Source organism: Gossypium hirsutum, chromosome A13 (assembly GCF_007990345.1).
Source record: "Gossypium hirsutum isolate 1008001.06 chromosome A13, Gossypium_hirsutum_v2.1, whole genome shotgun sequence".
Classification (NCBI taxonomy): domain Eukaryota; kingdom Viridiplantae; phylum Streptophyta; class Magnoliopsida; order Malvales; family Malvaceae; genus Gossypium; species Gossypium hirsutum.
In genome coordinates, this window is record NC_053436.1 from 32,898,444 (window position 1) to 32,913,348 (window position 14,905).

The 14,905-nt window shown below is 31.1% G+C and overlaps 1 protein-coding gene across 1 annotated transcript; it reads right to left on the bottom strand.

Moving 5' to 3' along the window:
* Nucleotides 1–6,915: 6,915 nt before the first annotated feature.
* On the bottom strand, nucleotides 6,916–10,149 carry LOC107893867 (isopentenyl phosphate kinase). Its single transcript, XM_016819008.2, has 12 exons — nucleotides 9,859–10,149; nucleotides 9,533–9,769; nucleotides 9,322–9,419; nucleotides 9,028–9,070; nucleotides 8,476–8,537; nucleotides 8,307–8,363; nucleotides 8,134–8,169; nucleotides 7,976–8,053; nucleotides 7,780–7,846; nucleotides 7,638–7,700; nucleotides 7,414–7,517; nucleotides 6,916–7,330 (listed from the first exon to the last, which is right to left on the bottom strand). The coding sequence occupies exons 1-12, from the start codon at nucleotides 9,905–9,907 to the stop codon at nucleotides 7,235–7,237; spliced, it is 990 nt and encodes a 329-aa protein (XP_016674497.1). The 5' UTR covers nucleotides 9,908–10,149; the 3' UTR covers nucleotides 6,916–7,234.
* Nucleotides 10,150–14,905: the final 4,756 nt, after the last annotated feature.

Here is a 14,905-nt window from a genome sequence, read left to right on the forward strand (position 1 = left end):
TAGTTTCTACCTTTTTATTGAAAATGCCTCATCATACATACAAATGCATGCATATATACATGCAAGGAAACTCAAATATAAATCATGCATACGGCATTAATTGCAGGATAGGTTATCATGAGAATATTTCCAAGGCAACTTTAGAACCTACTTGATGATTGTTATTCCCAAATTTACACTTGGAAAGGATGACCCTTGTCCCTTGTGTATTACAAGATGTTCTCAATCATACTCATATCAATTTGATGCTGAACATCAGAGATTCAGATCAATGAGTTTGGTGGTCCAAGTAAGTCGATGTTCATCAGTGAAGTCTGCCTCATTAGGTAATGACAATGATCAATGCTGATTAAGTAAAGAAAACTCAAGATGAAGCTGAAATTACAAAAGAAGAAGTCTAGTAACAAAGATCAAAATAAATCCTTTCTAAGAGGTTACAAGAACTAAATTTAATTTAAATGAGATCTGTCCATTTCAAATTGCAGGAATCCTAAGCTCTACAGTAGTAAAATGACCTTTTTTACTTTTCATTAACTCCGTTTCAGCAATCTCACTTAAAATGAATTGTACTTATTTAAAGAATTTTTCTAAGTATTATTGATTATTTTTATAATTTAAATTTATATAATTATATTATTACTATTTATATTACCAAACACAAATTACGATATAATTATACTGTAATTGGTTTAGCAAATTTTTTTTTAATTACAAGAGTCAGTTAGGGGCGAAGCCAGAAAATTCTTTTAGGGGGGCCAAAATGAAATTTTAATTTTTAATAGTTTATATCTTTATAATTTTTAAATGATTAAATTAAATTTTCATAATTTTAGGGGGCCAAAATACAATTTTACCTTTATTAATTTAAAATTTTAAAATTTTCTAAAGGGTTAAAACAACAAATTTCCATTTTAGGGGGCCCTTGCCATCCCTAGATTCGCCTCTGAGTCACATTGGATCACCCTAGATTCACCTCTGAGTCAGAGTTGTGAAAACAAAAGATGACAAACGAGTCATAGTAATCAAGACAAGAAAAATGGAGGTGATGCATTGCCTTTTTCTGTATTTCTTATATAGCAAAGTTTTGGTGCTTATAATTTTTGTCTTCAATGTCGCTATTATATACGTCAAATTAGTTTTACACTTCTAATTACGTTTTTATTTGGGTTGCTCGGTCAAATGCATGCATATGCAAGGAAACTCAAATATAAACCATGTGTGGTGCTTTTTTGTTTTCATATTTTACTAAGCTTCTTCTGTAACGACCTGATAATCATAGGTATTGGACAGTACATTTTTGGGGCTCTGTTTTTGTTAATCAGACTCGTAAATATTTATTAAAAAAATTTACGAAGCTAGTTGTGTGGTTAATTATGTTTTAGTTAAGTGAATTTACATGAATTAAGAGTAATTAGGTAAAATGACTAAATTGCATAAAGAGTGAAAGTTAAATTATAGATTACAGAATAAGTAAAGGGATTAAATAAGGAATTATGCCATTGACATTAAATGAGGCCGCATAAGGTTAAAATATGTGTAAGTTTATTATATATATTACAATATAAAATCTTAATGTTTAAGTATATATAATTATATTATAATAATAAAATAAGTAATAAAAAGAAATAGAAAAAGGAAACAAAATAAAACGATATAGAAAAGAAAGAAAGAAAGAAAAAGAAAATGAAGAAAGGAGAAAGACGAAGAGCCTTAGGGGTTCAAAGTTCCAAGTTCAATTGGTTAGTCAATTTAGTTCTTTTTTCTTGTAATTTTATGTTTTTTGGAATCCCGGTGTTAAATATTACCCGACCCATGCCGAAAATTTAGAAATTATTGAGTTTTTAAGTGTTGTCTATGTTGAATAATTTTAGTATTAGGGACTAAATTGATAGATTTTTAAGTTAGAAATGAAAAAGGATTGGATTGTAGAATAAATTGTAAATTTTAAGTAATAGGGACTAAATTGTGAAAATTTTGAAATTTAGGGATTTAAGTGAAAATAGGGGTTAAATTTAGTTTAAAGTGGAATTTGTGTGAAAATATAGGATTAACTGTAAAGAAATAAAGTTTGTCTCGGTTTAGGGACTAAATTGAAATTTAGGCAAATATTGAGTAAAAATTAAAATATTCACTATGAAATTGAATTGTGTTGTATTGATGAATTTTAATTATTTTAATTCCGTAGCTAATGTCGTACCAGAATCCTAGACTAAAAAGGGAAAAATAAAGTCGACGAGGAATAGCTCAGAATTTCTGGTTTATATTTCTATAATCTGAAGCTAGTTATTAATTATTGTAATTTCTATTTAATGTATATGGTAAGTGTTGAGGTGAGTAATTGATATTTTGATAATTGATTGAATGAATTGAATTGGTAGATATATATATATTGAATGGATTGATTTTTGAATTAAAATGAATATATGTGTAATTATGTGATTATATGAAAAATCAGTATTGGATATTGATTATATCTGAAATGTAAAATTACCCTATTAATTGTATCGGGCTGAGCCGAATATAAATGGCATGCCATAGGATTGAAAGAGTTCAGGGATTTCTTCGACTTTGAGTCAATGAGACACTAGGTGTCAATTTACTACTTCGGATTTATTTGATGAGGCACTAGGTGCCAATTTACTTCGGTTTAACCGATGAGACACTGGGTGTCAATTTATTTCTTCGAATTATCTGATGAGGCATTGGGTGCCAAACTGGTGTGTTTGGTTGGATCCATGTATCCATCCGAGTCCGAGTAGTATTAATAGGGGTAAATGACTAATAAAGTTTTATTATTGATATTGAAATAGAATGGTATGAGAAATGGAAGTGAAATAGTGAATTGAAAATAGATTATGAAATATGTTGCAAATACATGGAATATATGAGTTATATACTCATGAATTGAACATGAAATGGATAATGCAATTGTATAATGAAATGTGAAATAAATTGTACATTTGTAATTTTCTGTCTTTAAATATTCGGATTATAGAAATGCCACTAAGTTTTTACTCAGTGTACGGTTTTTTTTTCTGTGTGCAAGTTAGGTACTTAATTTTGATCATCGATTCAACATCCAACAACGATCCCGAACTCAAACGTGGTGATGTTTATCCTTTTGAAATGTGCCAGCATATACTTAAGGTGTCTAAATATTAATTAATTTGTGGATTAATTGTAAATAAGATTATAAGTTATTAATGGTTAGTTATATACATATAAATATGTGTTTATGTTTGAGGTCATATTATGGTATGTTTAAGTTAATGTTTAAATGAACATGAATTAGGCAAGATAGATTGAATTTGGCAATGTTTATAAATTGGATTTGAATGATGTTTAAATGATATGAATGTGGTACCTATGAGGGTACATTGTTTAGGCACCTAGGATGATTGTTTTGACATGTTTTGATTGTGTTTGACCGTGTTTCAAATTGGTTAAACGAATGATTTTTGAGTTTCTTATTGTCCAAGCTTGCAGGGAATGGTAAACTTGTTTTTTAAGTTACATTTTGAGTCTACATGGCTAGACACACAGACGTGTGACTAGGCCGTGTGAGACGGCTAGCACACGGGCATGCGAGGCCATTTCGAAAGGGCACACGGTCTGGCACACGGACATGTGGCTCGGCCGTGTGACCCAAGTCAGAAAGTTATGCGGGTACAAACATGGGTTAGGGCACTGCCATGTGAACCTTGCAGCTTTGAAAATTTTTAATGTATTCTAAAAAATTCTCTAAGGTTTCGAATTAGTCCTGATTTATTTCTATCGTGTATTTTGGGCCTCGAGGGCTCGAATAAAGGACAGTATGTATGAGTTTTAATTGGTTTTTGACCTGAATATAATATGATAAGAAATGTTTGTAATTTATGTCTATTTGATCAATAAGCTTCGTTAATGCTCCGAAACCTTACTCCGACGACGAATGTGGGTGAAGGGTGTTACATCTTCATTTGGATTTTTAATAAAACTTTTGACTCAGAAAAAAAATAATTACTAGTAATTGAATTTTTATTTAATTTTTTTGTGTGTTCAAACATATCTTTAAAATTTAAATAAAAAAGTATGGAATAAGATAAGTATATACATAGCTATATTAGTATATTTGCAAATTATCATATCAGTATATTTGCAAATTATCTTTTTTTTAAAAAAAATTCATATTACCATATTTTACTTTTACCCAAAACTATCAAAACTAATATAAAATACTATAATAATGAATTTAAAATTAAGAAATAAATAAATTCTTAAAAAATCAATATTTATTTTTATCAAACACTGTAATTAAATTTAATACTTATTTTATTTTACTAATTTACAAAATAATTTTTCAATGTAAATTCGGTATTTTATAAAATTTAACACTTGATTCTTTAGCATTTAATTTTTCAATGCATCAAACAACACTTTAGTTACGGACAATTTCTTCAATACCAAGGTAAACTAGTAGAATATAAAAACATAAAAATAAAAATGGGTGATTGGCCTCTAATAGAGATGTTCATGGATCATGTTGGAATAGGTCGAGACCCAATTCCATAAAAAAATTCCATGCTTGGGCTGAACACAAAGAAATGGCCCATGTTGAATGGAGGGTACGCGCTGCACAAAGATGGATACGGTGGATTTTATTACATTAGGACATTTTAGACTACGTGGCGCTACATGGCTGCGTGATTAAATCGACGGAAATTGGGGAGTAGTGATGGCGTGTGGGGTCATTCGTTTGCTAAACTCACCCTTAGCTGCAAGATTGTCAAATTCATTCAAATGGAAAATGTAACTTCGAATAAAATGTCCGAAGGAGGATAGAAAGAAAATTATAAAAAGAAATGGAGGGGTACAAGGAAACATGAAGCAAAAGAAAATGGATTTGAGATACTGTATCACTCCTCTTTTCAATTTCATATTGTTTCTTTTTCCACCAAATTTCAATAATGCAGCTGCCATTTTTGTTACTTGCACTACTGTTCCTTCTACTCTTCCTCTTTACCTCCGCTCACCTCCCTCTAAACCTCAATCCCATCCGCTTTCGTACCGGAGATTTCTCCATTGCGGTAACTGCATCACTTTTAGCTTCCCTCTTCTTCCCTTTCCATTTCTTCATCCTTCTCTCCTCTCCCTTCCATGGACTGTTGTTTGATCTTTTTAAACACCTTTTCCGCTGGTTTATTCACTCACTTCCAACTTATTCCATTACCATTTTTATTCAAAACCAAGAAACTTCAAGCTCACCTTCTCCTCTCCAACTCGACATTGAAGTTGGACGCATAGAAGACCAAGTACCAGCAGAAGACGGCGACAGTGGCAGTGAAGAAAGTTGAAGCTCAGGGCCTCCTCTTCAAGTAAAAGAACACCCTCATATCGTTATATATATTCCCCTCTTGCGAAAAATTAAAAAAAAAAAATTGCGTGGCTGCAATTGTTTTCTTTTAATATATTAATTACAAGGTTTTTCTTCTTTCACATCTGAAAAGTTTTTAGTTGGGATTATAATTATTGGGGAAGTTACTTTATAATATTTAGCGTAGATTAGAAAATATTGATTAAAATCTCTAGAAAATTATATTATAATGTTTAGTTTATTAAGTATTTTTTTAGATATGTAATTGTAATTTATGAATTTAGATAAAATTAGATTTATAATTTTAATTAAAAGTAAAAGTGTTCCAAATTTATCTTACATATATTTTCTAAATATAATATTAATACATATATAAAATCATGAATATATAATTTTAAAAAAAATTACTTGAAATCACATTTTATTTTAACTAAAAGCTAAGTAATAGGAATAAAAAAAAGATAGTTAGATTTCATATATTGCTTTGAGCAAATTACAAATAATTAAATCATAGAAATGCAAAATCATAAATGGTTTGACCCACAATTACTACACATCTTAAATGAAATAATTCTATTCATATTTTACAAAAAAAATAATTAAATATATATTTTGTACAAATACAAGTACTAAATTAAATTTGTAGCTAAGAAAAAAATAAAATTTAACGAATAAAACTTACTTGCAAAAAATCTATTGAAGTAGTAAGACAGAGGGAGGAGACAATAATTTTTTTTTATCATTTATTATAAATATTTGATATTTTTAATGTAGGATGCATATTTTGCATTTTTTTTTTTACAGTTTTTACTCTAAAGAAAAGATAAAAATTAGATATTATATATAACATTTTGTTAGGCATGAAAATATGAAGAGAGGTGAATTGATATTTTAATAACTTTGCAAAAGTTGTACAATGATTTGACCCCAATCTTAACATTTTCGGTTTTTTTATTTTTTGTAACACGTGATAGCGTGTCATTGGCCAGTTTAAAGTTTTTAAGGGAGCCAAAACTGATCAAAAAACAATATAAGTACGAAGGTGATAATTTAATTATAGTACAGGTGCCAAAAGAGGTGTTAAACCTAAAATTTAGCTTACCATGAAGTTTGTATATTTTTATTTAAAAATTTATATTCAATTATTAAAATTTTTAAATATATTTTTTAAAAATGGTTGATTTTAAAAAAATATATTGATTTGTAATTTTGAATTTTTTTTTAAAAAAAAATCATTTGAGCCATGTACAATGAATCTAAATTTAACAAAAATAATCTTATCTAAAAAGTAAAGCATTAAATTGTTGAAAATAAAATTTATAAAAAAAAATCTAATCTAAAAAAATAGAGCTTTAAATTATTGAAAAAATTAAATTTCAAATCCATGAAAAGTAGAGGAAAAAATTGTTGATGTGTTATTTAAAAAAAAAAAGGTAATAATCACATAAAGAAAGACATTATAATGGATGTAATTTTAAAAAGAGAAAATTTAATTTAATTTAGCGGAAAGAATGCATTAAATTATTGAAAATAAAATTAAGAGGAAGGAAGACTGCAGGAAGTTGAAATATAGTTTTATCTAGTATTTATAAATAAATAGGCACCTCAATATAAATTTCAGATTACATATATAAGAAGTAAATCCATAAAAATTGCAAAGTAGAGGGATTTGGTCATGTTGTTCATAATCTCTACTAAACCATCAACCAATTCTTTCGTCTCCTAAATGTTATTACAGGTTGTGGAAGTTCCGACTTTGAAGAGAGACAAGCATGGTGACGCAAAATGTCACTTTCTTAGAATTTATATCTTCACTTGAAAAAGGCTCCAAGATATTGTTCCCTGGTTAGTCATAAAATATGCTCCAATACCTCATGCGATCTATCTTGAGAACCGGATAACCGTCCCGAGCCAGTCGTCTGGTATGCCATGTCTCAGTTCTCCCCTCAATGCTCTCAATGAGTGGCTTGTGGCAGCCTGAAAGTTTTGCAAACAGTACATTGAGGCTAATGAGCCAATGAAGCCTATGGTTTAGATATGGAAAAACCTTCGCCATTTACCTTCACTATGTAAACGTCAATTCCGAGCTTTGCAATCATTGCAGCTTCCGATATTTTGGTCACCATTCCCCCAGTCGTATCATGAGCTGCTACCGTTATTTCAACTGTTCGACAAATCAATATTTTCAGTTCATCATACAGTCTTGGTCGATAAAACCATAGCTAAAAAGCTCCTCTCTCCATTATATTTGAAGTTCATGCAAATGATGATAGGGAAAATGTACCTTGCTTGTTCAGGCTTTGCGGAGTTGGTTTCACAACGGACCACTTTCCATCTTCATCCACAGCTGATATAAACACGAATATTGTCATAACCATCAAGATTTATGCAAGTGTCGGATTTGCAGTTAATAGCAAGTGGCTCACCTATTTCTCTTAAGAGAACAGCATTTGGATCGGTTGGTGGTCGGTCATATACACCCGAAACATCAGTCTTATATATCACATTAATTGGAAAACAAGCATGGAACAATGTTAAACATGTACAATGCAGTGTGAATAAACCGATTTTAGGAGCATGTAACAAGAGATCAATGGAATTCACTAGACGGCTGAAGGATACAAGAAAGACGACATATTCCGGCCTCAGGTGTTCCGCAAGATGACGGATGATAACATCTCCGCTCAAAATGGTGCATCCCTGATTTTACAAGTTATCATATAGGTCCAATATGAGAAATAACAAAATCCTAAATTTGTAAATGGTTAAAGATATCATACCAGGCGCTCATCAAGTACTGCATCTCCGTGTAAAACCTATAAAAACGTAATAAAATAAAACGATATTAGACAATTTATAGGAAAAGTACAACAAGGTCATAATTCGATAGATGCTGCATTGTCAGGTATTGAACCTGCTCTATCAACAAATTATGGAATTCGAACAAACTTACAGGGATAAAGCCTGAGTCAATCGCTTTGGCTACTCCTGACAAATCAGCAGAAGCTACCTGAAGAAACATATGGGTTAAAGGTTATAGAAAACATAAAAGGAAGAGGAAATTGGCTCCTTAATTGATGTTGATTTGTAATCTAACAAACAACTCTTTAGATGCTTCTAACATTTCTTTCGGAGGTTGACCATCCACATGAATACGGAGACATTCCGATAGAAGGAATACCCTCTGCAAGAACAGCAAAAAACTTGGTTTACTGACATCTTGGTCGTTTCGAGGAACAGAGTGCAGAAAATGAGGCCGGAAAAGCAGAAAATTGCAAGCATTCAAAGGCAGAAATTTCAGCTCACAAAATAAGTGTGATACAAAAACTAACATAGAAGTTTGATGAATAGTTTAGTCTAAATACATTTGTCGTATTCTCTACAATGATGATCCCCGTACGCATAGAGTATTCAACAAAAGTTGCACAATGACAAATGATAACTTAAACGAATTAACAGTCTGTGTTTCCTGAAATTCTGGTATTCTTAAGACAAAATCTAACATTCTATATGTGTAAACTCAAACGCATTGAAATAAGTTCTATTTTGAAAATTAGAAATAATCAAGGCTAATCTCACAATTGAAGCAGCAACACGGAACACAAATAGATCTAGCACATTGAATGAATATTGTCAGCTACATCTGTTAGTCTTAACAAATTAGAGATCGATACCTCTGGCTAGTGCTCGAACAATTTCAAGATTAAGAGTCGTGACCTGGAAAGAAACCACACCGAAAAACATTAAGTACCAAATGCGAAAAGGGGTTTATTTTCCTCAATAATCTGTAAGATCACTGCAAGTGCTACAAATGAACTAAGTGAAGCTTCAATTGCAGTTTTGCTTAGTAGTCGATTTTTTTTCATAAGCAAATCAATGGATTGCATAAACCATGATTGATAAACCAAAGCAAAATTCAAATGGAATGTTTTTCTATATACTTAAAAACTTCAATCGCCATATCTTACAGAAATTCGAGTTGCAACGAAACCAGCCTTGACAAGAGGTTGATTCAATCCCCCTTTATGAACCCCAGATTTGCTCGCCTGAAAATGCCCAAATGAACCTACAAATGGAAAACGTAAATCAGTAATTCCATTTCTTTCTACATCAAATATCGAAAGGGGACCAATTATCACAAAAGAAAACCCAGAAATTAAAAACATAATCAAAGCTCACCTGCACCATGAACGACAACAAATCTGCTGAAATCAACGTTGAACTGACACTGATCACCAAAATCACATAAACTAGAAGAAATATCCGAAACCGCATCTCTTTTACTCCAATCCATCCCCACAACTTGCGTTGAGCAAGAACCCAGATTCATTGCTTGTCTCAAATGGGACGAAACTGTTTCCAGATTCTCTTCATTGATCTTCTCTAGCTCATTTTTACAAGTAATTGCTGCTCCTCCTGTTTTAAACCCAAAAAAGAAAAAGAGAAAATTGAAGAGGTGGAAAAAGACATGTTGAAGTTTGGAACTTTGAGAGAAAGAGAAAGACCAAGTTTGACGATGCAACGGATTGTTTGGTTAAGGTTGGTTTCTTCCATTTTGGGATTGTTTGACGACGCTCTGAGTTGATGTTGCTATTTTTCTTACACTGGTGTTAATGTTATGACCGAATCTACGATGCTGTTCAGTGTAGGGTCAAACAAGACACTCTAAGAGTTAAATGATTCTCTCAAGCTGCAGACTTTGATTCGCTGAACCAAATCAGGTGGGATAACGATTCAACCGGCTTCAATCCAGTCATCATAAAAGAAAATTAAACTCAAATAGAGAGGAGCAATCCACTAAGGTTTTTTTTATATATATATATAATTAATATTTTAATAATTTTAATATTAATTTTATTAATATAATTCTACTTTTCATACCTACTTCATTTCATTAATCTAAAATATTATATATATTAATATATTTACCGAATGATTGAATCTTTTACATAAAATAATTTCTTTTAAAATTATAAAGTACCTTTAATATAATATATGATGATTTGATGATTAAAATATTAATTAAAAAAATAAAAATATATAAAACTTGACAAATAGTAATGACTCCCTACTCTTTTAATCTTTATATCATACTTAACATTTATTCTTTCTATTTTAATTTAGCTTAATGTTATATTTTATTCCAAAATCACTTAACATCTATTGACAAGTTTAAAATATGAGATTGAGTATTTTATTCTAAATTATTCATAAATTTTTTTTATTTGAATAATACAAAAAAAATTATTTAATCCCTTAAATGATATGCTCATGAGTTTATTTATTAAAATGGTCTATTTGCAATAGTGATCATGGGTGGTGCTTTATAAGGTGGCGGCACCATTATTTTTTTTCCCATCATCAATTGGCCATCATTAGACCATAGTAGAATAAAAAAAATTTATTTTTTTATTGGTGATGTCACCCTATACGACGGCACCGGTATGAAGTAGAACCGACTACAATACAAGTCGTATACTAGTTGAAAAAATAATTTTAAGAGGTGGAGGGCTTTTGTCAAGTGGCACCACTATTGAAACAAAAATTAAATTTATGACTGGTCATCAGAAACAGAGGAGAGAATCGAGGCTGAGAAGTAGAAAGATGGAGCACCCCGTAATTGTTTGATCTAACAGTCAGGCGACACCGATCTGACTACCTATGACAAACGTGACCAGAGTCACGAGGTGCTCTATTTTTCTACTTCTCAACCCCAAAATTGGCCCCCCATTTCTCCATTTTTTCCCTTAGCCCTATATATATATATAAGCCCACATGGTCCCCTTCTTGTTTGTGTTGAAAAAAGAAAAAAGAGATTGGCAGTTGAGGATTTTGGAGATTTTGTGTTGGAAAGAAAGGTAATAGCTAGATGTGTTGTGGCTTTTTTTCTTTTTAATTATTATTCATTTATTTGTTGTTTACTTAATTAGTTATAAAAAATATTAAATACTGAAATGATATGGCAAAACATATGTGATCGTTTTCTAATTTTTTATAATTATTATTTGTTTTTTTTACTTAATTAATATTAAAAATCATTTTCTTATTTTTAAGACTTTTTATGTAATTATTATTTATTTGAGATTTTCAGCATTAAATTTTTACATTTTTAATATTTTTTTGTTGAAATTTTATTATTTAATGTTATTTGAATGCATTAGAAATATATGTTGAGTTTTTGGTATGTATAATAATATATTATTTTTATTTTTATAATGATAATGTTTTTTTAATAAAACAATTTAATATTTTTGGTATGTATAATAAAATATTAATTTTATTTTTATAGTAATAATATATTTTTGGGAGAAGAGTTTGGGTTGGAAGGAATCATCAGTAAATAGGTATGTGTTTTTATATATTTTTTGTAATAATAATTTAGAAATTTTGTTTTATATATCTACATTTGCTTTGTTTTTGTATTATATGTTTGTCAGGTGACACCGAAAAATACTATAGCAAATAGCTAATTTTGGTAATTAATTTTTAGGGTGACTCATTTTATATTTTTAATTTTTTTCTTATTATTAGGATAAAGAAAGTTGTTTTTAGTATAGAAGGAAGGCATGTTTAGGAATAAAAAAAAGTTTAAGTGATATTATTGTGATATTATTGTGTATAGAAGAAAGACCTGTTTAGAAATAAAAAGTTATTTTTGGTATAGAAGAAAGGTTGTTTTATTATATGTACATGCATGCTTTTGTATATATTATTGTGATATATCATATTTATATATTTATTTATTTGAGTCGATAGCATAGGTTTTTTTTTTATTGTTATTCTAAAATCAACCCGTCATTTGAGTGCCTTTTAAACTTTGATTTTTTTAGGTCAAAAATTTTGTGTAATTCAAATTTATGTGTTTTGTTAAGGAGTGAAAATGTTTAAACTTTATTTTTTTATGTTAAATAATGTATTTTCATTATTTGTATATTGTTTATTTGTTTAGTTGATATATATATTTTTTTGAAACTGCAGATATCTAAACGAGTTCTTGGATTAGAGAAGATGATCACACAACAAATATAATTAATGTGCTGGTAAAAAAAATTGTTATTCATGGGTCTCTTTATAAAGTTGCACGTCATTTTTTATTTAATTGGGAGATTTTAACTAACATAGTAATTTAATACAGTCAGGGTAAGTACTGCGTATTGAGGGTCGATGTTAACAATCCGGGCTATTGATCGAATGAACGTATTATGTTATACTTAGAGGCTCCTAGATTTGAATCAGTGGCATTGATCTGCGTGTTCGATTTGAGAGTCGACTTGATATCCGCTTTAGTTGAACGATGGCGCCTAAAGACCCACACATTTCATTTGCCATGTGGGAAGTGCTCCATCACTCTGGAATATGTTGCACTACAACTCGAGTTCCCAATTGACTGTAGTGCGATCACGAGTACAAGTAAAGTGTTCAAACCGACAGTGCTTTGCTATCACTTACTAGGACGCTTGCCAGGTGATGCTGGAGATAAATTTACAACTTTGAGATTTTCATGGTTGAAGGAAATTTTCGAATATTTATCAAGTAGTGCCACTAAGCAAGAGATGATGTACACTGGTTGAGCATATATACTGCATCTGATAAGGGGTACTTATGCCGGATGCAAATAATACTAAGTTCTACTTGATGTCCTTGTTCCTGTTATTTGATTTGGAAATTGGTCGTTCATACAGTTGGGGCTCAGCGGTGCTAACAACGTTGTATCTTGAGCTTTGTCAAACAACAAAGCACAATGTACAAGACATAGGCGGGTGTCTGATATTGTTGCAGTCTTAGGCGCTGTATAGGATGCAATTTTTGGCATCAGTTAGTCACCAGACACATGCCTTCCCACTGGTAAATAAATAATAAAATTCAAATTTTACATCAAGATTTTTTTTTATAAAAATTTGTTCTAACAAGTTTAATTTTTATCTAGATGGTATACTTGTTTGGGTATCGAAAGGTTCTATACGCTTGCGATTTACCGACAGATGATTGAGGCACATGCTGGTGAGGGGGTAATTTTTCCTAATATTCATTTCATGTAATTATTTTATTTTTGTTATTTGACTCATGTTCCTACAACCATGTTATTAATTGTGTAGTTCATTTGGATGCCATATTTCGCCCCAAACATTGCGGTTATTATTCTCCCGTTGGCTCACATCCACTCACACTTGTGGTGCATTAACGCACTTGTGTTGAATTTCTCAATAGTCGAGTGGTATACCGGGAATAGAGCTCTGCAACAATTTGGATGCAAACAAGATGTTTCGGATGTTCTACAGAATTTTGACAACGTCTACGAAATTAACAAAAGGGAAAATAATAAAAGAATTGAGTATTAGATCATCAACAATATCTTTCATTGTGGAACACCTGGATGGAGTGGAGACCTCAATTGGATTTTGATTTTGATTTTGATTTGCGACCCTCATTCGAGTACCAATGTTAGTACATCGAGAAAGGGAAACTATATTTATTTTGTGGGCAATGAATGTTAGTCCCTCCACACTCGCACCGATGAGGGCACTAATACCATCGACAAGGTCATCTACCTCCTACACCCTAACTCGAGCTTAAACTCGAACCTGAGCGATCTTATACATCATTGATAATCTCGGTTCCTGATGATTAGATTTGGAACCAAAAATCTCTTAGTGATATGCGTATAAGATCGTTCAGGTTCGAGTTTAAACTCGAGTTGATGGTCATAAGACCATATTGAGACCCATCATCAAAACTTTAAGCCTATTGTCACTTTTTCATGGTATCCAACCACTCTCAGAAAGGAGTGCTCATTTCACCATGCATCACCCTTAAGCTTGGTTAGCCTTTGCCTGAAACGGTGTTGTTCTAGCTCATACGTTGTGTATGTATTTTAAAAAGACACATTACCTTTTTCAAATTAATTTGTGGAAGTATTAAGAATATTTAAAAATATTTTGAAATCGAAATTTACCCATATTTTCTACTTGTTTGTGCTAGCATTCTTGTAGTCTCGGTGAAGTTGACGACGATACAGTAAATGAATCTCTACAGAACAATGGAACACCTAATCACTACAATTAGTCCCTTCGATCTATTGGATATAATGCAAATATTGTCTTCTCTAACAATATACATCCACAAGTTTGTTAGGAAGAATTCTCATGATTTTATGTTTTCTGACTCCACAACGACAAACGCTATCGAGAGCAATTATCGATTCTCGTCTTGAGCAATCGTAATAAGTAAGATTTACATATATTTCCCGTATATCCAAGTTCCATCAACCTACATAAGTGTCTTACAGTGAGGAAAAGCTCATACGCATAGATTGAATGTCCAGAACATCTGGTGGAAAAATCTTCTTCTCGGTTGTAGTTGGTCATCAGGCCATAATAAAGTCATGTCTACAACTCAACGATAGTCCTTGGCACGTACTCTGACATAGCGGATATCCACCCCTATAGTTCACTATACGACGTATCTCAATCTCCGTACAACTACTCTATGACTATTTGTTTAGTTTTCCATTTTTTCTGGTATGAAACTTGGTACTAGAATCGTCCTTGAATT